The 23782-nt window shown below is 39.0% G+C and overlaps 1 protein-coding gene and 2 long non-coding RNA genes across 7 annotated transcripts in view; all 3 read left to right on the top strand.

Moving 5' to 3' along the window:
- LOC105161995 (uncharacterized) overlaps positions 1–23782 on the top strand; it is an 88264-nt gene that overhangs the window by 32118 nt on the left and 32364 nt on the right. Inside the window, exons 1-4 of one of the 4 annotated variants that reach the window (XR_016065511.1) lie at positions 9971–10067; positions 10138–10193; positions 10396–11663; positions 11749–11823. Coding sequence is in view for 1 of the 4 variants with exons in the window: in XM_088880683.1 (XP_088736809.1) it covers positions 276–331; positions 534–588 (111 nt within the window). In the remaining 3 variants the exon portion in view is untranslated. Of the gene's footprint in view, positions 1–275; positions 332–533; positions 589–4517; positions 4740–9970; positions 10068–10137; positions 10194–10395; positions 11664–11748; positions 11824–23782 lie in introns of those variants that run through there. The other 3 variants (XR_016065519.1, XR_016065520.1, XM_088880683.1) reach the window with 3 other exon arrangements.
- On the top strand, positions 7286–8196 carry LOC148788182 (uncharacterized). Its single transcript, XR_016065527.1, has 3 exons — positions 7286–7427; positions 7748–7821; positions 8122–8196. It is a non-coding gene; the product is annotated as an uncharacterized LOC148788182 (long non-coding RNA).
- LOC148788181 (uncharacterized) lies at positions 13600–16545 on the top strand. Of its 2 annotated transcripts, none has more exons than XR_016065523.1 (3): positions 13600–14646; positions 14794–15372; positions 15516–16545. It is a non-coding gene; the product is annotated as an uncharacterized LOC148788181 (long non-coding RNA). The 2 variants fall into 2 exon arrangements; XR_016065524.1 differs by having other exon boundaries at positions 13600–14662.

Here is a 23782-nt window from a genome sequence, read left to right as displayed (position 1 = left end):
CTTATAATGCATACCTTCTACTATTTCTCAATTTGGTATGTGTACTTCTTGTTGTTCCGCTATGCTGTGCTGCTTCTTTTAAATGGCAATACAGGTTAGGGTGCCGATCTCAATGCTGAGCGGCTGCGATTGTTTGCGTAAGTTACATATGCAGTAATACGTTTGTTTCTTGCCCATTTTTCTGTGATCTTCCTTTTGTCCTTTCCCCCCCCCCCCACTGCAAAACGTTACTTTCTTGCTCCTAATTGACGCCTTTTGCAATATTCTTTGATCAGGTAGCAGATTCACAATTCGTTTCAAATTATGTACGTTACTTTCTCCACCAACACACGTAAGTCTGCTTAATATTCACTCTATGAAGTAGCATGATCCTTCATTGTTAGTTGCCTTACTGTTCTCATGCGACCTTACAGTGACTGCATTATTATCGGAACAGGAGCGAACACCCTCCACTGTTGGTTTTCTGCATTATGATCACGCTATATGAATATAAGACATTGCTTAATTTTGTGTTTACTTTGATGTTTCTCCAGCAATTAGTTGTGAAGGCAGTCTCTCTTGCCATTGCTCAGGATGGTGCCAGTGGTGGTGCTGTTCGGACAGTGACTGTGAGTTGCTTCTCATTATGAACTACTTCTTGTATTAGTGATCCAACCCCATCTTAAATTGGGAACTAATCATAGCATGCTTATGAATATCATATCCTTACCTTCAGTATTTTGTTACCAAGATTTTCACCAACTCTATGTCAAGGTTGTAACATACAGTTAATTCGTATACTAGCCAATATCATGAGAAGTAATTAATTGGCTCAAACCATCAAATGGTATTGGTGCAGCAGTTAAGGAAAATTCTGTACCTAGTCTTGCATAAACCTGATTGTTGTGAATCCTCGTTTGCAGATCAACAAAGACGGCGTTACTAGAAAATTCTATCCCGTGGACACCCTCCCTCTATGGCATGAAGAAATGGAACCCCAGAATTCACTGTTGGATACTTTATCAGCTGCAAGTCCTGAACCAATGGTCAGTTAAATGGATACTTTAAGCTCCCCACTCTCTTTTTCTCCCAATGACCTACATGTTTTTAGCTATCGTTTTCCTAACAAGAAAAATTAATCTCCTTTCTTGAAACATCTTTTGTATGGTTGAATGAGTCAAAACATTGTCTCTTTAGCAATTTCGGTTATGTTATCTTTCTTGTCTTAGCTCAAGAAACCTTATTGAGCTGAATTATCCTTGGGTAAAGCCTTGGACTTGCTGCCACTGTTTTATGGTTAACATGGTGAAATATTTCTAACCCATTCGTAGAAGCAAGTACATTTGACAAGTCTTTTATATTTCAGGATCTGGCTCGTCCTATCTGTATGGTTTCTTTGATCAAGCATCGAAGGAAGGGATGACGCGAGAAGAAGCTGAGGTTTGTATATTACGTATCAATGTCAATGAAGTTACACAATTCAGCTTTCATTAGAGTTTCCTAACACGATGATATACATAAGCACATTATACTGGGTGATAGAGCAGTTTTATAGACCCGCCTGTTTCTCTCTTCTTCTTCCTTCGTGGGAAGGGATGTGAAATACATTGTCAAAAGTTGGGTCCTGCATTATTATCGGAACAGGAGCGAACACCCTCCACTGTTGGTTTTCTGCATTATGATCAAGCGATATGAACATAAGACATTGCTTAATTTTGTGTTTACTTTGATGTTTCTCCAGCAATTAGTTGTGAAGGCAGTCTCTCTTGCCATTGCTCGGGATGGTGCCAGTGGTGGTGTTGTTCGGACAGTGACTGTGAGTTGCTTCTCATTATGAACTACTTTCTTGCTCCTAATTGACGCATTTTGCAATATTCTTTGATCAGGTAGCAGATTCACAATTTGTTTCAGATTATGTACGTTACTTTCTCCACCAACACACGTAAGTCTGCTTAATATTCACTCTATGAAGTAGCATGATCCTTCATTGTTAGTTGCCTTACTGTTCTCATGCGACCTTACAGTGACTGCATTAATATCGGAACAGGAGCGAACACCCTCCACTGTTGGTTTTCTGCATTATGATCACGCTATATGAATATAAGACATTGCTTAATTTTGTGTTTACTTTGATGTTTCTCCAGCAATTAGTTGTGAAGGCAGTCTCTCTTGCCATTGCTCGGGATGGTGCCAGTGGTGGTGATGTTCGGACATTGACTGTGAGTTGCTTCTCATTATGAACTTCTTTCTTGCTCCTAATTGACGCCTTTTGCATTATTCTTTGATCAGGTAGCAGATTCACAATTTGTTTCAGATTATGTACGTTACTTTCTCCACCAACACACGTAAGTCTGCTTAATATTCACTCTATGAAGTAGCATGATCCTTCATTGTTAGTTGCCTTACTGTTCTCATGCGACCTTACAGTGATTGCATTATTATCGGAACAGGAGCGAACACCCTCCACTGTTGGTTTTCTGCATTATGATCACGCTATATGAATATAAGACATTGCTTAATTTTGTGTTTACTTTGATGTTTCTCCAGCAATTAGTTGTGAAGGCAGTCTCTCTTGCCATTGCTCGGGATGGTGCCAGTGGTGGTGTTGTTCGGACAGTGACTGTGAGTTGCTTCTCATTATGAACTTCTTTCTTGCTCCTAATTGACGCCTTTTGCATTATTCTTTGATCAGGTAGCAGATTCACAATTTGTTTCAGATTATGTACGTTACTCTCTCCACCAACACACGTAAGTCTGCTTAATATTCACTCTATGAAGTAGCATGATCCTTCATTGTTAGTTGCCTTACTGTTCTCATGCGACCTTACAGTGACTGCATTATTATCGGAACAGGAGCGAACACCCTCCACTGTTGGTTTTCTGCATTATGATCACGCTATATGAATATAAGACATTGCTTAATTTTCTGTTTACTTTGATGTTTCTCCAGCAATTAGTTGTGAAGGCAGTCTCTCTTGCCATTGCTCGGGATGGTGCCAGTGGTGGTGTTGTTCGGACAGTGACTGTGAGTTGCTTCTCATTATGAACTACTTTCTTGCTCATAATTGACGCCTTTTGCAATATTCTTTGATCAGGTAGCAGATTCACAATTTGTTTCAGATTATGTACGTTACTTTCTCCACCAACACACGTAAGTCTGCTTAATATTCACTCTATGAAGTAGCATGATCCTTCATTGTTAGTTGCCTTACTGTTCTCATGCGACCTTACAGTGACTGCATTATTATCGGAACAGGAGCGAACACCCTCCACTGTTGGTTTTCTGCATTATGATCACGCTATATGAATATAAGACATTGCTTAATTTTGTGTTTACTTTGATGTTTCTCCAGCAATTAGTTGTGAAGGCAGTCTCTCTTGCCATTGCTCGGGATGGTGCCAGTGGTGGTGTTGTTCGGACAGTGACTGTGAGTTGCTTCTCATTATGAACTACTTTCTTGCTCATAATTGACGCCTTTTGCAATATTCTTTGATCAGGTAGCAGATTCACAATTTGTTTCAGATTATGTACGTTACTTTCTCCACCAACACACGTAAGTCTGCTTAATATTCACTCTATGAAGTAGCATGATCCTTCATTGTTAGTTGCCTTACTGTTCTCATGCGACCTTACAGTGACTGCATTATTATCTGTTCAGCGAACACCCTCCACTGTTGGTTTTCTGCATTACGATCACGCTATATGAATATAAGACATTGCTTAATTTTGTGTTTACTTTGATGTTTCTCCAGCAATTAGTTGTGAAGGCAGTCTCTCTTGCCATTGCTCGGGATGGTGCCAGTGGTGGTGTTGTTCGGACAGTGACTGTGAGTTGCTTCTCATTATGAACTACTTTCTTGCTTCTATTTGACGCCTCTTGCAATATTCTTTGATCAGGTAGCAGATTCACAATTTGTTACAGATTATGTACGTTACTTTCTCCACCAACACACGTAAGTCTGCTTAATATTCACTCTATGAAGTAGCATGATCCTTCATTGTTAGTTGCCTTACTGTTCTCATGCGACCTTACAGTGACTGCATTATTATCGGAACAGGAGCGACCACCCTCCACTGTTGGTTTTCTGCATTATGATCACGCTATATGAATATAAGACATTGCTTAATTTTGTGTTTACTTTGATGTTTCTCCAGCAATTTGTTGTGAAGGCAGTCTCTCTTGCTATTGCTCGGGATGGTGCCAGTGGTGGTGATGTTCGGACATTGACTGTGAGTTGCTTCTCATTATGAACTTCTTTCTTGCTCCTAATTGACGCCTTTTGCATTATTCTTTGATCAGGTAGCAGATTCACAATTTGTTTCAGATTATGTACGTTACTTTCTCCACCAACACACGTAAGTCTGCTTAATATTCACTCTATGAAGTAGCATGATCCTTCATTGTTAGTTGCCTTACTGTTCTCATGCGACCTTACAGTGACTGCATTATTATCGGAACAGGAGCGAACACCCTCCACTGTTGGTTTTCTGCATTATGATCACGCTATATGAATATAAGACATTGCTTAATTTTGTGTTTACTTTGATGTTTCTCCAGCAATTAGTTGTGAAGGCAGTCTCTCTTGCCATTGCTCGGGATGGTGCCAGTGGTGGTGTTGTTCGGACAGTGACTGTGAGTTGCTTCTCATTATGAACTACTTTCTTGCTTCTATTTGACGCCTTTTGCAATATTCTTTGATCAGGTAGCAGATTCACAATTTGTTACAGATTATGTACGTTACTTTCTCCACCAACACACGTAAGTCTGCTTAATATTCACTCTATGAAGTAGCATGATCCTTCATTGTTAGTTGCCTTACTGTTCTCATGCGACCTTACAGTGACTGCATTATTATCGGAACAGGAGCGACCACCCTCCACTGTTGGTTTTCTGCATTATGATCACGCTATATGAATATAAGACATTGCTTAATTTTGTGTTTACTTTGATGTTTCTCCAGCAATTTGTTGTGAAGGCAGTCTCTCTTGCTATTGCTCGGGATGGTGCCAGTGGTGGTGATGTTCGGACATTGACTGTGAGTTGCTTCTCATTATGAACTTCTTTCTTGCTCCTAATTGACGCCTTTTGCATTATTCTTTGATCAGGTAGCAGATTCACAATTTGTTTCAGATTATGTACGTTACTTTCTCCACCAACACACGTAAGTCTGCTTAATATTCACTCTATGAAGTAGCATGATCCTTCATTGTTAGTTGCCTTACTGTTCTCATGCGACCTTACAGTGACTGCATTATTATCGGAACAGGAGCGAACACCCTCCACTGTTGGTTTTCTGCATTATGATCACGCTATATGAATATAAGACATTGCTTAATTTTGTGTTTACTTTGATGTTTCTCCAGCAATTAGTTGTGAAGGCAGTCTCTCTTGCCATTGCTCGGGATGGTGCCAGTGGTGGTGTTGTTCGGACAGTGACTGTGAGTTGCTTCTCATTATGAACTACTTCTTGTATTAGTGATCCATCCCCGTCTTAAATTGGGAACTAATCATAGCATGCTTATGAATATCATATCCTTACCTTCAGTATTTTGTTACCAAGATTTTCACCAACTCTATGTCAAGGTTGTAACATACAGTTAATTCATATACTAGCCAATATCATGAGAAGTAATTAATTGGCTCAAACCATCAAATGGTATTGGTGCAGCAGTTAAGGAAAATTCTGTACCTAGTCTTGCATAAACCTGATTGTTGTGAATCCTCGTTTGCAGATCAACAAAGACGGCGTTACTAGAAAATTCTATCCCGTGGACACCCTCCCTCTATGGCATGAAGAAATGGAACCCCAGAATTCACTGTTGGATACTTTATCAGCTGCAAGTGCTGAACCAATGGTCAGTTAAATGGATACTTTAAGCTCCCCACTCTCTTTTTCTCCCAATGACCTACATGTTTTTAGCTTTCGTTTTCCTAACAAGAAAAATTAATCTCCTTTCTTGAAACATCTTTTGTATGGTTGAATGAGTCAAAACATTGTCTCTTTAGCAATTTCGGTTTTGTTATCTTTCTTGTCTTAGCTCAAGAAACCTTATTGAGCTGAATAATCCTTGGGTAAAGCCTTGGACTTGCTGCCACTGTTTTATGGTTAACATGGTGAAATATTTCTAACCCATTCGTAGAGGCAAGTACATTTAACAAGTCTTTTATATTTCAGGATCTGGCTCGTCCTATCTGTATGGTTTCTTTGATCAAGCATGGAAGGAAGGGATGACGCGAGAAGAAGCTGAGGTTTGTATATTACGTATCAATGTCAATGAAGTTACACAATTCAGCTTTCATCAGAGTTTCCTAACACGATGATATACATAAGCACATTATACTGGGTGATAGAGCAGTTTGGTAGACCCGCCTGTTTCTCTTTTCTTCTTCCTTCGTGGGAAGGGATGTGAAATACATTGTCAAAAGTGGGTCCTGCATTATTATCGGAACAGGAGCGAACACCCTCCACTGTTGGTTTTCTGCATTATGATCAAGCTATATGAATATAAGACATTGCTTAATTTTGTGTTTACTTTGATGTTTCTCCAGCAATTTGTTGTGAAGGCAGTCTCTCTTGCCATTGCTCGGGATGGTGCCAGTGGTGGTGTTGTTCGGACAGTGACTGTGAGTTGCTTCTCATTATGAACTTCTTTCTTGCTCCTAATTGACGCCTTTTGCAATATTCTTTGATCAGGTAGCAGATTCCCAATTTGTTTCAGATTATGTACGTTACTTTCTCCACCAACACACGTAAGTCTGCTTAATATTCACTCTATGAAGTAGCATGATCCTTCATTGTTAGTTGCCTTACTGTTCTCATGCAACCTTACAGTGACTGCATTATTATCGGAACAGGAGCGAACACCCTCCACTGTTGGTTTTCTGCATTATGATCACGCTATATGAATATAAGACATTGCTTAATTTTGTGTTTACTTTGATGTTTCTCCAGCAATTAGTTGTGAAGGCAGTCTCTCTTGCCATTGCTCGGGATGGTGCCAGTGGTGGTGTTGTTCGGACAGTGACTGTGAGTTGCTTCTCATTATGAACTACTTCTTGTATTAGTGATCCAACCCCGTCTTAAATTGGGAACTAATCATAGCATGCTTATGAATATCATATCCTTACCTTCAGTATTTTGTTACCAAGATTTTCACCAACTCTATGTCAAGGTTGTAACATACAGTTAATTCATATACTATAGCCAATATCATGAGAAGTAATTAATTGGCTCAAACCATCAAATGGTATTGGTGCAGCAGTTAAGGAAAATTCTGTACCTAGTCTTGCATAAACCTGATTGTTCTGAATCCTCGTTTGCAGATCAACAAAGATGGTGTTACTAGAAAGTTCTATCCCGTGGACACCCTCCCTCTATGGCATGTAGAAATGGAACCCGAGAATTCACTGTTGGATACTTCATCAGCTGCAAGTCCTGAACCAATGGTCAGTTAAATGGATACTTTAAGCTCCCCACTCTCTTTTTCTCCCAATGACCTACATGTTTTTAGCTTTCGTTTTCCTAACAAGAAAAATTAATCTCCTTTCTTGAAACATCTTTTGAATGGTTGAATGAGTCAAAATATTTTCTCTTTAGCAATTCCGGCTATGTTATCTTTCTTGTCTTAGCTCAAGAAACCTTATTGAGCTGAATTATCCTTGGGTAAAGCCTTGGACTTGCTGCCACTGTTTTATGGTTGACTTGGTGAGATATTTCTAACCCATTCGTAGAAGCAAGTACATTTGACAAGTCTTTTATATTTCAGGATCTGGCTCGTCCTATCTGTATGGTTTCTTTGATCAAGCAAGGAAGGAAAGGATGACGCCAGAAGAAGCTTAGGTTTGTATATTACGTATCAATGTCAATGAAGTTACACAATTCAGCTTTCATCAGAGTTTCCTAACACGATGATATACATAAGCACATTATACTGGGTGATAGAGCAGTTTGGTAGACCCGCCTGATTCTCTTTTCTTCTTCCTTCGTGGGAAGGGATGTGAAATACATTGTCAAAAGTGGGTCCTGCATTATTATCGGAACAGGAGCGAACACCCTCCACTGTTGGTTTTCTGCATTATGATCAAGCTATATGAACATAAGACATTGCTTAATTTTGTGTTTACTTTGATGTTTCTCCAGCAATTAGTTGTGAAGGCAGTTTCTCTTGCCATTGCTCGGGATGGTGCCAATGGTGGTGTTGTTCGGACAGTGACTGTGAGTTGCTTCACATTATGAACTACTTCTTGTATTAGTGATCCAACCCCGTCTTAAATTGGGAACTAATCATAGCATGCTTATGAATATCATATCCTTACCTTCAGTATTTTGTTACCAAGATTTTCACCAACTCTATGTCAAGGTTGTAACATACAGTTAATTCATATACTAGCCAATATCATGAGAAGTAATTAATTGGCTCAAACCATCAAATGGTATTGGTGCAGCAGTTAAGGAAAATTCTGTACCTAGTCTTGCATAAACCTGATTGTTGTGAATCCTCGTTTGCAGATCAACAAAGATGGCGTTACTAGAAAGTTCTATCCCGGGGACACCCTCCCTCTATGGCATGAAGAAATGGAACCCCAGAATTCACTGTTGGATACTTTATCAGCTGCAAGTCCTGAACCAATGGTCAGTTAAATGGATACTTTAAGCTCCCCACTCTCTTTTTCTCCCAATGACCTACATGTTTTTAGCTTTCGTTTTCCTAACAAGAAAAATTAATCTCCTTCTTGAATCTTCTTTTGTATGGTTAAATGAGTCAAAACATTGTCTCTTTAGCAATTCCGGTTATGTTATCTTTCTTGTCTTAGCTCTTCTTTTCGAGGACTTTCTATTCTAAATACTCTTCCATGTAAATTTTTTATAGCAAAACTAATCCTTATCTAAACTTGTCTTTTCTGTAAATTGTTTCTTTAAGCATTCCCCCATTTTCCATGGCGATTGATAGCTCAAGCTACCGTTTGGAGCCCTTCTTTATATAGATAGGCTTTTTTCTTGATGATGATGTTCCATGGAGGAAAGTAATGTGGTTGTGGTATTGAGCTCACCTTGAAGATTTTGGACAAATAAGAATTTAAGATAGTGTAAGATATAGGTTAATTATTTTTTGTTTCTAGTTAAGTTATTTATTGCTCAATATATTCAGATTTTGTTGTTAATTGGATTTTGGATGAAAATTCCATTGTACATTTCATCTCAGTCGAAGAAAAATCCAATTAGTATCTTATATTGAGCCAAAAATTTAGCATGGATTTAGATGCCCAAAAACCTTTTCCATGGATTTTTACTTGTCCAAGACATCTTCAAGGATACCGCAAATATAATGCATTTTCTCCGTTGGAACACCATCACTCCGAGAAGCCCAATTTATATTACAAGTCTTCGAATGAGTAGATCGAGGTATTTGTCCTTGATCAGATATACCATCTTTCTTTGTGGTTTATAGTGATGGCTAGGTATGGACCTTATAATGCATATCTTCTACTATTTCTCAATTTGGTATGTGTACTTCTTGTTGTTCCGCTATGCTGTGCTGCTTCTTTTAAATGGAAATACAGGTTAGGGTGCCGATCTCAATGCTGAGCGGCTGCGATTGTTTGCGTAAGTTACATATGCGGTAATACGTTTGTTTCTTGCCCATTTTTCTGTGATCTTCTTTTTGTCCTCTTCCTTCCCCCCCCCCCCCCCCCCACTGCGAAACGTTACTTTCTTGCTCCTAATTGACGCCTTTTGCAATATTCTTTGATCAGGTAGCAGATTCACAATTTGTTTCAGATTATGTACGTTACTTTCTCCACCAACACACGTAAGTCTGCTTAATATTCACTCTATGAAGTAGCATGATCCTTCATTGTTAGTTGCCTTACTGTTCTCATGCGACCTTACAGTGACTGCATTATTATCGGAACAGTAGCGAACACCTTCCACTGTTGGTTTTCTGCATTATGATCACGCTATATGAATATAAGACATTGCTTAATTTTGTGTTTACTTTGATGTTTCTCCAGCAATTTGTTGTGAAGGCAGTCTCTCTTGCCATTGCTCGGGATGGTGCCAGTGGTGGTGTTGTTCAGACAGTGACTGTGAGTTGCTTCTCATTATGAACTTCTTTCTTGCTCCTAATTGACGCCTTTTGCAATATTCTTTGATCAGGTAGCAGATTCCCAATTTGTTTCAGATTATGTACGTTACTTTCTCCACCAACACACGTAAGTCTGCTTAATATTCACTCTATGAAGTAGCATGATCCTTCATTGTTAGTTGCCTTACTGTTCTCATGCGACCTTACAGTGACTGCATTATTATCGGAACAGGAGCGAACACCCTCCACTGTTGGTTTTCTGCATTATGATCACGCTATATGAATATAAGACATTGCTTAATTTTGTGTTTACTTTGATGTTTCTCCAGCAATTAGTTGTGAAGGCAGTCTCTCTTGCCATTGCTCGGGATGGTGCCAGTGGTGGTATTGTTCGGACAGTGACTGTGAGTTGCTTCTCATTATGAACTACTTTCTTGCTCCTAATTGACGCCTTTTGCAATATTCTTTGATCAGGTAGCAGATTCACAATTTGTTTCAGATTATGTACGTTACTTTCTCCACCAACACACGTAAGTCTGCTTAATATTCACTCTATGAAGTAGCATGATCCTTCATTGTTAGTTGCCTTACTGTTCTCATGCGACCTTACAGTGACTGCAAAATTATCTGAACAGGAGCGAACACCCTCCACTGTTTTTTTCTGCATTATGATCACGCTATATGAATATAAGACATTGCTTAATTTTGTGTTTACTTTGATGTTTCTCCAGCAATTAGTTGTGAAGGCAGTCTCTCTTGCCATTGCTCGGGATGGTGCCAGTGGTGGTGTTGTTCGGACAGTGACTGTGAGTTGCTTCTCATTATGAACTACTTTCTTGCTCCTATTTGACGCCTTTTGCAATATTCTTTGATCAGGTAGCAGATTCACAATTTGTTACAGATTATGTATGTTACTTTCTCCACCAACACACGTAAGTCTGCTTAATATTCACTCTATGAAGTAGCATGATCCTTCATTGTTCGTTGCCTTACTGTTCTCATGCGACCTTACAGTTACTGCATTATTATCTGAACAGGAGCGAACACCCTCCACTGTTGGTTTTCTGCATTATGATCACGCTATATGAATATAAGACATTGCTTTATTTTGTGTTTACTTTGATGTTTCTCCAGCAATTAGTTGTGAAGGCAGTCTCTCTTGCCATTGCTCGGGATGGTGCCAGTGGTGGTGTTGTTCGGACAGTGACTGTGAGTTGCTTCTCATTATGAACTACTTTCTTGCTCCTATTTGACGCCTTTTGCAATATTCTTTGATCAGGTAGCAGATTCAAAATTTGTTACAGATTATGTACGTTACTTTCTCCACCAACACACGTAAGTCTGCTTAATATTCACTCTATGAAGTAGCATGATCCTTCATTGTTAGTTGACTTACTGTTCTCATGCGACCTTACAGTGACTGCATTATTATCGGAACAGGAGCGACCACCCTCCACTGTTGGTTTTCTGCATTATGATCACGCTATATGAACATAAGACATTGCTTAATTTTGTGTTTACTTTGATGTTTCTCCAGCAATTTGTTGTGAAGGCAGTCTCTCTTGCCATTGCTCGGGATGGTGCCAGTGGTGGTGATGTTCGGACATTGACTGTGACTTGCTTCTCATTATGAACTTCTTTCTTGCTCCTAATTGACGCCTTTTGCATTATTCTTTGATCAGGTAGCAGATTCACAATTTGTTTCAGATTATGTGCATTACTTTCTCCACCAACACACGTAAGTCTGCTTAATATTCACTCTATGAAGTAGCATGATCCTTCATTGTTAGTTGCCTTACTGTTCTCATGCGACCTTACAGTGACTGCATTATTATCGGAACAGGAGCGAACACCCTCCACTGTTGGTTTTCTGCATTATGATCACGCTATATGAATATAAGACATTGCTTAATTTTGTGTTTACTTTGATGTTTCTCCAGCAATTAGTTGTGAAGGCAGTCTCTCTTGCCATTGCTCGGGATGGTGCCAGTGGTGGTGTTGTTCGGACAGTGACTGTGAGTTGCTTCTCATTATGAACTACTTCTTGTATTAGTGATCCAACCCCGTCTTAAATTGGGAACTAATCATAGCATGCTTATGAATATCATATCCTTACCTTCATTATTTTGTTACCAAGATTTTCACCAACTCTATGTCAAGGTTGTAACATACAGTTAATTCATATACTATAGCCAATATCATGAGAAGTAATTAATTGGCTCAAACCATCAAATGGTATTGGTGCAGCAGTTAAGGAAAATTCTGTACCTAGTCTTGCATAAACCTGATTGTTCTGAATCCTCGTTTGCAGATCAACAAAGATGGCGTTACTAGAAAGTTCTATCCCGTGGACACCCTCCCTCTATGGCATGTAGAAATGGAACCCGAGAATTCACTGTTGGATACTTCATCAGCTGCAAGTCCTGAACCAATGGTCAGTTAAATGGATACTTTAAGCTCCCCACTCTCTTTTTCTCCCAATGTGTTTTTAGCTTTCGTTTTCCTAACAAGAAAAATTAATCTCCTTTCTTGAAACATCTTTTGTATGGTTGAATGAGTCAAAACATTGTCTCTTTAGCAATTCCGGTTATGTTATCTTTCTTGTCTTAGCTCAAGAAACCTTATTGAGCTGAATTATCCTTGGGTAAAGCCTTGGACGTGCTGCCACTGTTTTATGGTTAACATGTTGAAATATTTCTAACCCATTCGTAGAAGCAAGTACATTTGACAAGTCTTTTATATTTCAGGATCTGGCTCGTCCTATCTGTATGGTTTCTTTGATCAAGCATGGAAGGAAGGGATGACGCCAGAAGAAGCTGAGGTTTGTATATTACGTATCAATGTCAATGAAGTTACACAATTCAGCTTTCATCAGAGTATCCTAACACGATGTATACATAAGCACATTATACTGGGTGATAGAGCAGTTTTGTAGACCCGCCTGTTTCTCTTTTCTTCTTCCTTCGTGGGAAGGGATGTGAATTACATTGTCAAAAGTTGGGTCCTGCATTATTATCGGAACAGGAGCGAACACCCTCCACTGTTGGTTTTCTGCATTATGATCAAGCTATATGAACATAATACATTGCTTAATTTTGTGTTTACTTTGATGTTTCTCCAGCAATTAGTTGTGAAGGCAGTCTCTCTTGCCATTGCTCGGGATGGTGCCAGTGGTGGTGTTGTTCGGACAGTGACTGTGAGTTGCTTCTCATTATGAACTACTTCTTGTATTAGTGATCCAACCCCGTCTTAAATTGGGAACTAATCATAGCATGCTTATGAATATCATATCCTTACCTTCAGTATTTTGTTACCAAGATTTTCACCGACTCTATGTCAAGGTTGTAACATACAGTTAATTCATATACTAGCCAATATCATGAGAAGAAATTAATTGGCTCAAACCATCAAATGGTATTGGTGCAGCAGTTAAGGCAAATTCTGTACCTAGTCTTGCATAAACCTGATTGTTGTGAATCCTCGTTTGCAGATCAACAAAGATGGCGTTACTAGAAAGTTCTATCCCGGGGACACCCTCCCTCTATGGCATGAAGAAATGGAACCCCAGAATTCACTGTTGGATACTTTATCAGCTGCAAGTCCTGAACCAATGGTCAGTTAAATGGATACTTTAAGCTCCCCACTCTCTTTTTCTCCCAATGACCTACATGTTTTTAGCTTTCGTTTTCCTGACAAGAAAAATTAATCTCCTTTCTTGAATCTTCTTTTGTATGGTTGAATGAGTCAAAACATTGTCTCTTTAGCAATTCCGGTTATGTTATCTTTCTTGTCTTAGCTCTTCTTTTCGGGGACTTTCTATTCTAAATACTCTTCCCTGTAAATTTTTTATAGCAAAACTAATCCTCATCTAAACTTGTCTTTTCTGTAATTTGTTTCTTTAAGCATTCCCCCCTTTTCCATGGCGATTGATTGCTCAAGCTACCGTTTGGAGCCCTTCTTTATATAGATAGGCTTTTTTCTTGATGATGATGTTCCATGGAGGAAAGTAATGTGGTTGTGGTATTGAGCTCACCTTGAAGATTTTGGACAAATAAGAATTTAAGATAGTGTAAGATATAGGTTAATTATTTTTTGTTTCTAGTTAAGTTATTTTTTGGCTCAATATATTCAAATTTTGTTGTTAATTGGATTTTGGCTGAAAATTCCATTGTACATTTCATCTCAGTCGAAGCAAAATCCAATTAGTATCTTATATTGAGCCAAAAATTTAGCATGGATTTAGATGCCCAAAAACATGGATTTTTACTTGTCCAAGACGTCTTCAAGGATACCGCAAATATAATGCATTTTCTCCGTTGGAACACCATCACTCCGAGAAGCCCAATTTATATTACAAGTCTTCGAATGAGTAGATCGAGCTATTTGTCCTTGATCAGATATACCATCTTTCTTTGTGGTTTATAGTGATGACTAGGTATGGACCTTATAATGCATACCTTCTACTATTTCTCAATTTGGTATGTGTACTTCTTGTTGTTCCGCTATGCTGTGCTGCTTCTTTTAAATGGTAATACAGGTTAGGGTGCCGATCTCAATGCTGAGCGGCTGCGATTGTTTGCGTAAGTTACATATGCGGTACTACGTTTGTTTCTTGCCCATTTTTCTGTAATCTTCTTTTGGTCCTCTTCCTTCCCCCCCCCCCCCCCCATTGCAAAGCGTTACTTTCTTGCTCCTAATTGACGCCTTTTGCAATATTCTTTGATCAGGTAGCAGATTCACAATTTGTTTCAGATTATGTATGTTACTTTCTCCACCAACACACGTAAGTCTGCTTAATATTCACTCTATGAAGTAGCATGATCCTTCATTGTTAGTTGCCTTACTGTTCTCATGCGACCTTACAGTGTGATGGATTTATTGAAATTCCAGACTTGTCTGTTTTCTCCTGTATCTGACATTTATGACTACCTATTCCCTGTAGCATTGTACCTTTCAGGGTTATACAAATGGTTAGGTAGCTAAACTTCGTTGTCTTTATCCATAGAGGATAAAGAGACTTGAAGGAAACTGCAACCGAGATTTATGCTCATCTGTCCATAAGCTGAATTGAAATGAAATAAATGTGACTTTGTTCCTTTTTAATTGAGAATGTTGGATTCTATGTTACTAATTCTATTACAACTTATCCATTGGCATAACATGCTATGTCGTCATGACCTCTACACTACTTTATATGAACTAACTAACGCACCACGTATGGGAGAAGTTCTTCCAGGACTGCAAAGGAGAATCTGTAGCGCTGCATGCATGACGATCTCAATGCTTGAGCGGCTGCGATTGTTTGCGTAAGTTACATTTGCGGTACTACGTTTGTTTCTTGCCCATTTTTCTGTGATCTTCTTTTTGTCCTCTTCCTTCCCCCCCCCCCCATTGCAAAACGTTACTTTCTTGCTCCTAATTGACGCCTTTTGCAATATTCTTTGATCAGGCAGCAGATTCACAATTTGTTTCAGACTATGTACGTTACTTTCTACACCAACACACTTAAGTCTGCTTAATATTCACTCTATGAAGTAGCATGATCCTTCATTGTTAGTTGCCTTACTGTTCTCATGCGACCTTACAGTGACTGCATTATTATCGGAACAGGAGCGAACACCCTCCACCGTTGGTTTTCTGCATTATGATCAAGCAATATGAATATAAGACATTGCTTAATTTTGTGTTTACTTTGATGTTTCTCCAGCAATTAGTTGTGAAGGCAGTCTCTCTTGCCATTGCTCGGGATGGTGCCAGTGGTGGTGTTGTTCGGACAGTGACTGTGAGTTGCTTCTCATTATGAACTACTTCTTGTATTAGTGATCCAAACCCGTCTTAAATTGGGAACTAATCATAGCATGCTTATGAATATCATATCCTTACCTTCAGTATTTTGTTACCAAGATTTTCACCAACTCTATGTCAAGGTTGTAACATACAGTTAATTCATATACTAGCCAATATCATGAGAAGTAATTAATTGGCTCAAACCATCAAATGGTATTGGTGCAGCACTTAAGGAAAACTCTGTACCTAGTCTTGCATAAACCTGATTGTTGTGAATCCTCGTTTCCAGATCAACAAAGATGGCTTTACTAGAAAGTTCTATCCTGGGGACACCCTCCCTTATGGCATGAAGAAATGGAACCCCAGAATTCACTGTTGGATACTTTATCAGCTGCAAGTCCTGAACCAATGGTCAGTTAAATGGAAGCCATTTCAGACAGCTGCAGTTTTCTGGCAGTATGTGCTCATCAGCCAATTGCATATGCCGGACTTCATCTATCTGTGGCGTCTCGGTGTACTCTCCTAGAATTAAATTAATTTGTTGGTGGTTCATGATTTTCCAGCAAAACTGTGTTCTACTGAGATTTACATTTGTACCTAACTACTGCTGCTTTGTTACTGCATGCTGAAATTAAGTTTTGCTATTGGGAGACATTTTTTCAAGATTAAAAAATTTACTTTATGCTATTCAATGCTCACAGATTTGCTACTCTGTTTACCTATTTTACTGGGTCTATTTCAATGCATCTTTGGTATTTTTGGATAATAGAAACTTGGGCAGGTGAATGATTAGTTCTTTACTTGATAAACATATATGACATGTGGCTTACTGTTATCAGGTAAAGAACTGATCATTCACCTGCCCAAGTTTCTGTTATTTTTCTACCTTCAGGTGCTTATGGTACAAATATCAAAAAAAGAAAATAATAATGGGACAAAGTGCTATTGGAGCTGTCTTCATTTTACTCAAAATAGAAAAGTTAAAAGAAAAGAAAGGGGCCACGCACTCAATATTTTCCCTTTTTCCCGTGTAGTCCACCATTTACTTCGCGTTTTGAAACGGTAATTTTCGAAACACTTGACTATTTATAATCATTTTCTAGAAAACAAGAAAGCGCTTCAAGAAATAGAAAAATCTGTTGAAAGAATCGGAGTTTATTTGGGGATGCCTTCCCTGATGATGAAGATGTTGGGTCGGACGATGATGAAGATGTTTGCCAAATAAGCTTGAATTAAAAACAGTTATATCTATTTTTACAATAACCAGAATTGCTTTAGAGCCACCATGAAGGCAAATAGAGTAGAATTCTTAACTCCACATATTGCAGCGACTATCAACTCTAATAAATTTGGGCAAATTAGGGGATGAAATTATGTAAAAGGTTTTAAAAAATTTGGCGTGTATTTCAAATCATAAAAAAATACATTAATTTCCCCTTTTTCTCGCATAAGTCCACCATTCACTGTGCGTTTTGCAACTGTAATTTTCGAAACTCGTGTGACTATTTATCAAATAAGTTGAAATTAAAAGCAAACATAGTTTTATAATCATTTCCAAGAAAACAAGAAAGTTCTAAAAATCGAAAACAAGAAAGCTCATCATAGTTTATAGGAAAATGTTAATTTAAAGTTAAATGAAATACTGATTTAGCCAGTGTATAAGTTACAGACTATTAGGTTGCATTTTATCTAAGCATTTGAAAGTAAGGCACTGTGACATGAGATTTGGGAAATCTAAGTGACGAATAATCTGATTTTCAGCTTGTTTATTCAATGTTTAATTTCTTTTATGTCACAAATTTATGAAGAGAAAATGTTCTCAATCTCTTCTCTCCATAGTGCATTCCCTCTAGTCTCAGTTTTCCTCTTAATCTTTTTGGCCATCATGTGGAGATGTCTAGGAGGATGTGGTGTGTGATACAATCTTTGTTAGAGGCCATATTCTTATTACAATAATATTCTCAGTGACTCATGCTATAACTGGAATCACGCTTTAATGTTTTTTGTAGGAGGATCCAGCGCTCTTCCATCCTGAGAATAAGAATCAGAAGCCTTATGTGGCCAGAATTATGGTAAACTCTTCTTTATGCTCGAGTTGCTCTAAGGAACATGGTGGTATATGCCAGAATTTGCTTTGCTAAATTATGTTGTATTGATACTTAAAGTTGCATTGGTGACCTTCTGGTAAGGGTTTTCACAAAGTTCTCCTAAAGGAAGTACAGTTGTCACCTTAAGTCATCCCCAGAACTTCCTTTCATCTAATTTTGTGAAGATTAAGTGCATATTCTTCAAATGATTGGTTATCTATATTCATGATAATGGCAGTCCCAACTCCCAACACCGCTCGGGGTTTAAAAATGATCTTTGTTGGCTTCTTTGAGGTGTGATGTCCGCCACATTCATTAAGATGTGTTATTTTACTTTCATTTTCCACTTCAGCATACAAAAGGGCAAAATCTTGGCAGCGCATTAACGACCTTACACATCTATGGAAGCTCTAGGATAAAACTCATTTAATTAATGGATAAAGCAATGTAGAGTATTTCGAGCTCTCATATCAAATTTTGATGTTAACAGGCTATTGTGTATTTCTGGGAGCTACTCCAATTTCATGGAAGACCAAAAAGAAGACTGCAGTTGCTAGATCGTCAGCGGAGGCTGAGTATAGAAGCATGGCAGCTGCAGTCTGTAAGTTAACTTGGATCATGTACTTGTTAAATGACTTTGGAGTTTCAGTAGACACACCTGTACCATTCCTCTGCGATAATCAAGCTGCTTTGCATATAACGGCCATTCCTGTGTTCCATGAGAGAACTAAACACCTGGAGATCGACTACCACATTATAAGGAACAAATACAAAGAAGGGATCATTCAACCTAATTATGTGATATCTAAACAACAAATTGTTGATATCTTCACTAAGCGGGAGGTGCTACTTTCCTTCATCTACGTTCCAAATTGGCTTGGTTTCTGATAAAATCAGAGATAAACTCCATGAATCACACAAGCTAAAACTGAAGAGAATAAGAATTCACTCTCATTCATTCTGGAAAATGATACAGCAGACTTTAAATATGGATACAGAGGTCGGTGGAGGGAAAAATATCTGTTCAACTAACTACAACTGAATAACAGACTGGCTGCCACGTCAACAGCCACCTAAGCTACTAATTACAGCTAATAAAAGTGTGAATTATAATGATAGAAACATTAGCAAGGGAAAACACGTCTTCAGGGGAGTTCTTATTCTTCTGTAGAAACAGAGTCTGGAACTGGAGTTGCTTCTGTTGTTGTAATGGAGGATGAAGCTGACTTCAACATCCCCCCCTCAAGTTGGGCGTGGGTGAAGGAGCAAAGACCCAACTTGGACACAAAGGCAGCGAAGGACGGACCAGGAAGAGACTTAGTAAACATGTCGGCAATCTGCAGCTTGCCTGAAATGTGTGAAGGAAAGATGAAGCCTGACTTGAACTTGTCACGAACCAAGTGACAATCAATCTCCAAATGCTTCGTGCGCTCATGGAAGACTGGGTTCGCGACGATGTGCAATGCAGCGTGGTTGTCGCAATACAAAGAAATTGGAGTCTGAACAGAAATGTGGAAATCTTTCAGGATATAAGAAAGCCATTGAAGCTCGCATACAGTGGCACCCAAACTTCGATATTCCGCCTCCGCCGTGGATCTAGAAACGGTGGATTGCTTCTTCGTCTTCCATGAAACAAGAGCATCACTCAAGAAGATACAATATCCGCTGAGAGATCTACGAGTATCCACACAACTTCCCCAATCCGCGTCGCAGTATGCTGTGATCGTGGAAGAAGCAGAAGCAGGGAGAAAGAGGCTCAAGTCTGGGCAGCCTGCTAGGTAACGTACAAGATGCATTGCAGCTTCCAAGTGGTCTTGGCACGGCTCGTGAAGAAATTGGTTCAGTTGTTGAGCCCCATAAGATATATCCGGACGAGTGAATCCCAAATAAATTAAAATTAAAATTCATGTTTTAATTTTAATCAGTAATATGTACTTTAGCTGATGCTTGACTCATGCTTGTGCTTACATGTGGCTTACTGTTATCAGGTAAAGAACTAATCATTCACCTGCCCAAGTTTCTGTTATTTTTCTACCTTCAGGTGCTTATGGTACAAATATCAAAAAAAGAAAATAATAATGGGACAAAGTGCAATTGGAGGTGTCTTCATTTTACTCAAAAAAGAAAAGTTAAAAGAAAAGAAAGGGGCAACGCACTCAATATTTCCCCTTTTTCCCGTGTAGTCCACCATTTACTTCGCGTTTTGAAACGGTAATTTTCGAAACACTTGACTATTTATAATTATTTTCTAGAAAACAAGAAAGCGCTTCAAGAAATAAAAAAATCTGCTGAAAGAATCGGAGTTTATTTGGGGATGCCTTCCCCTGATGATGAAGATGTTGGGTCGGACGATGATGAAGATGTTTGCCAAATAAGCTTGAATTAAAAACAGTTATATCTATTTTTACAATAACCAGAATTGCTTTAGAGCCACCATGAAGGCAAATAGAGTAGAATTCTTAACTCCACATATTGCAGCGACTATCAACTCTAATAAATTTGGGCAAATTAGGGGATGAGATTATGTAAAAGGTTTTAAAAAATTTGGCGTGTATTTCAAATCATAAAAAAATACATTAATTTCCCCTTTTTCTCGCATAAGTCCACCATTCACTGTGCGTTTTGCAACTGTAATTTTCGAAACTCGTGTGACTATTTATCAGATAAGTTGAAATTAAAAGCAAACATAGTTTTATAATCATTTCCAAGAAAACAAGAAAGTTCTAAAAATCGAAAACAAGAAAGCTCATCATAGTCTATAGGAAAATGTTAATTTAAAGTTAAATGAAATACTGATTTAGCCAGTGTATAAGTTACAGACTATTAGGTTGCATTTTATCTAAGCATTTGAAAGTAAGGCACTGTGACATGAGATTTGGGAAATCTAAGTGACGAATAATCTGATTTTCAGCTTGTTTATTCAATGTTTAATTTCTTTTATGTCACAAATTTATGAAGAGAAAATGTTCTCAATCTCTTCTCTCCATAGTGCATTCCCTCTAGTCTCAGTTTTCCTCTTAATCTTTTTGGCCATCATGTGGAGATGTCTAGGAGGATGTGGTGTGTGATACAATCTTTGTTAGAGGCCATATTCTTATTACAATAATATTCTCAGTGACTCATGCTATAACTGGAATCACGCTTTAATGTTTTTTGTAGGAGGATCCAGCGTTCTTCCATCCTGAGAATAAGAATCAGAAGCCTTATGTGGCCAGAATTATGGTAAACTCTTCTTTATGCTCGAGTTGCTCTAAGGAACATGGTGGTATATGCCAGAATTTGCTTTGCTGAATTATGTTGTATTGATACTTAAAGTTGCATTGGTGACCTTCTGGTAAGGGTTTTCACAAAGTTCTCCTAAAGGAAGTACAGTTGTCACCTTAAGTCATCCCCAGAACTTCCTTTCATCTAATTTTGTGAAGATTAAGTGCATATTCTTCAAATGATTGGTTATCTATATTCATGATAATGGCAGTCCCAACTCCCAACACCGCTCGGGGTTTAAAAGTGATCATTGTTGGCTTCTTTGAGGTGTGATGTCCGCCACATTCATTAAGATGTGTTATTTTACTTCATTTTCCACTTCAGCATACAAAAGGGCAAAATCTTGGCAGCGCATTAACGACCTTACACATCAATGTAGGTTCGCGAGGATGTGCAATGCAGCCTGGTTGTCGCAATACAAAGAAATTGGAGTCTGAACAGAAATGTGGAAATCTTTCAGGATATAAGAAAGCCACTGAAGCTCGCATACAGTGGCACCCAAACTTCGATATTCCGCCTCCGCCGTGGATCTAGAAACGGTGGATTGCTTCTTCGTCTTCCATGAAACAAGAGCATCACTCAAGAAGATACAATATCCGCTGAGAGATCTACGAGTATCCACAAAACTTCCCCAATCCACGTCGCAGTATGCTGTGATCGTGGAAGAAGCAGAAGCAAGGAGAAAGAGGCCCAAGTCTGGGCAGCCTGCTAGGTAACGTACAAGATGCATTGCAGCTTCCAAGTGGTCTTGGCACGGCTCGTGAAGAAATTGGTTCAGTTGTTGAGCCCCATAAGATATATCTGGACGAGTGAATCCCAAATAAAGGAGGCGACCGACTAATCTGTGAAAAGGTTCAGGATCTATCAATTTAGGAGAAGAAGAAGAGGAGAGTTTCAAACCAAGTGGAAGCAGAGTGGAAGCCGGTCTGCATTGATCAAGCCCTGTGTCAGCAATAAGGTCGCGAATGTATTTGTGTTGAGTGACCCAAGTCCCAGCTGGGGAGCGAGCAATTTCTAGGCCAAGAAAGTACTTGGCGTATCCCAAATCTTTAATACTAAAAACATCATCCAAAAACTGCTTAACCTCATTGATGAGTTCCTCGGATGGACCTGTAATCAACAAATCATCAACATAGACAAGTACAATAACAAGGGAATCACCAGAACCTTTAACGAACAAGCAATAGTCATTCAAAGATTGTATGAAACCAAATTGAACAAGCTTGGAAGTAAGCTCTTGATTCCACTACCGCGATGCCTGCTTTAAACCATACAACGACCGTTTTAATTTACAAACTTTGCCTGAGGGAACATCATAGCCGGCTGGAGCTTCCATGAAGATGCCCTCGTCAATGAACCCATGAAGAAACGCGTTATTAATATCGCATTGATGTATAGGCCATTTCAAACCAGTAGCCACTGTTAAAAACACCCTTACTGTAACAACCTTGGCAACGGGAGAAAATCGATCAAAGTAGTCGACTCCTTCGACTTGATTATACCCTTTCGCAACGAGCCTCGCTTTGTAGCGTTCAACACTCCCGTCAGGGTTCAATTTAACTTTGTAAACCCATTTAGACCCAATCGATTTCTTACCAGGTGGTAAATCCGTAAGCTCCCAAGTGTGATTCTGTTCCAAGGCACGAAGTTCGTGTTGCATTGCTTGTCGCCACTCCTCATGTTCTTTGGCTTGACTGTAACAGCTTGGCTCTCGTATTGTGGACAGAGCAGCCTGAAATGCACAGTGAGAGGAGGTGAAACTATAAGGAGGAAAATGAGAAGTATGACAAACGAAATCCCGAAGCCAAGAAGGTGGTTGTGTGATCCTCTGTGATCGCCTAAGATGAGTGTTGGAAGGACAATTAGCTGATTGCTGGAAGGAAGTGGGAGACTCAGGCGACATGGAGTCAGAAGGAAGAGGATCACAATTCTCAAGAAATCTACTGCAGCTTCAGGTGAAAATTCAGGAAAGTTGACAAATGATGGAAGAGGCAAGGGAGTCTGCATCTCTTTTCCTGCAGCAGTCTTAAAAGGAAAAACTGATTCATGAAAAATAACATCACGGGAAACAAAGGTTCTATTATTATGTAAGTCATATACCTTGTACCCTCTTTGGTTAGGCATATAACCCAAAAAATACACTCAAATGCACGGCTATCAAACTTAGTTCTTCCAGAATAAAAGTTTGAAGCAAAACAGAGGCATCCAAATGTTTTAAGACTTTCATAGGTAGGTGGTGATTTGTATAGGACCTCAAATGGGGATTTCCAATTTAAGGTAGAAGTAGGAAGTTTATTTATAATGTGAGTGGCAGTCAAGATGGAATCGCCCCAAAATTGGTTAGGAAGATAGGATTGAAACATGAGTGCTCGAGCCACCTGTAGAAGGTGCCTATGTTTGCGTTCGACCACTCCGTTTTGTTGGGGTGTGTGGGTGCAGGACCTTTGATGACATACACCAGCATTTTGAAAGAAAAAAGCACAACTAGAATTCACAAATTCGGAACCGTTGTCTGTCCTAACAGTTTTGATTTTGCAGCCAAACTGAGTAAGGATTTGAGCAAAAAAAACGGTCAAAG

This window comes from Sesamum indicum, linkage group LG5, assembly GCF_026168435.1.
Source record: "Sesamum indicum cultivar Baizhima isolate 11 linkage group LG5, ASM2616843v1, whole genome shotgun sequence".
In the NCBI taxonomy this organism is placed as follows: domain Eukaryota; kingdom Viridiplantae; phylum Streptophyta; class Magnoliopsida; order Lamiales; family Pedaliaceae; genus Sesamum; species Sesamum indicum.
The sequence above is the reverse complement of the archived record's forward strand: the minus strand, read 5'-3'. Positions and strand labels throughout refer to the sequence as shown.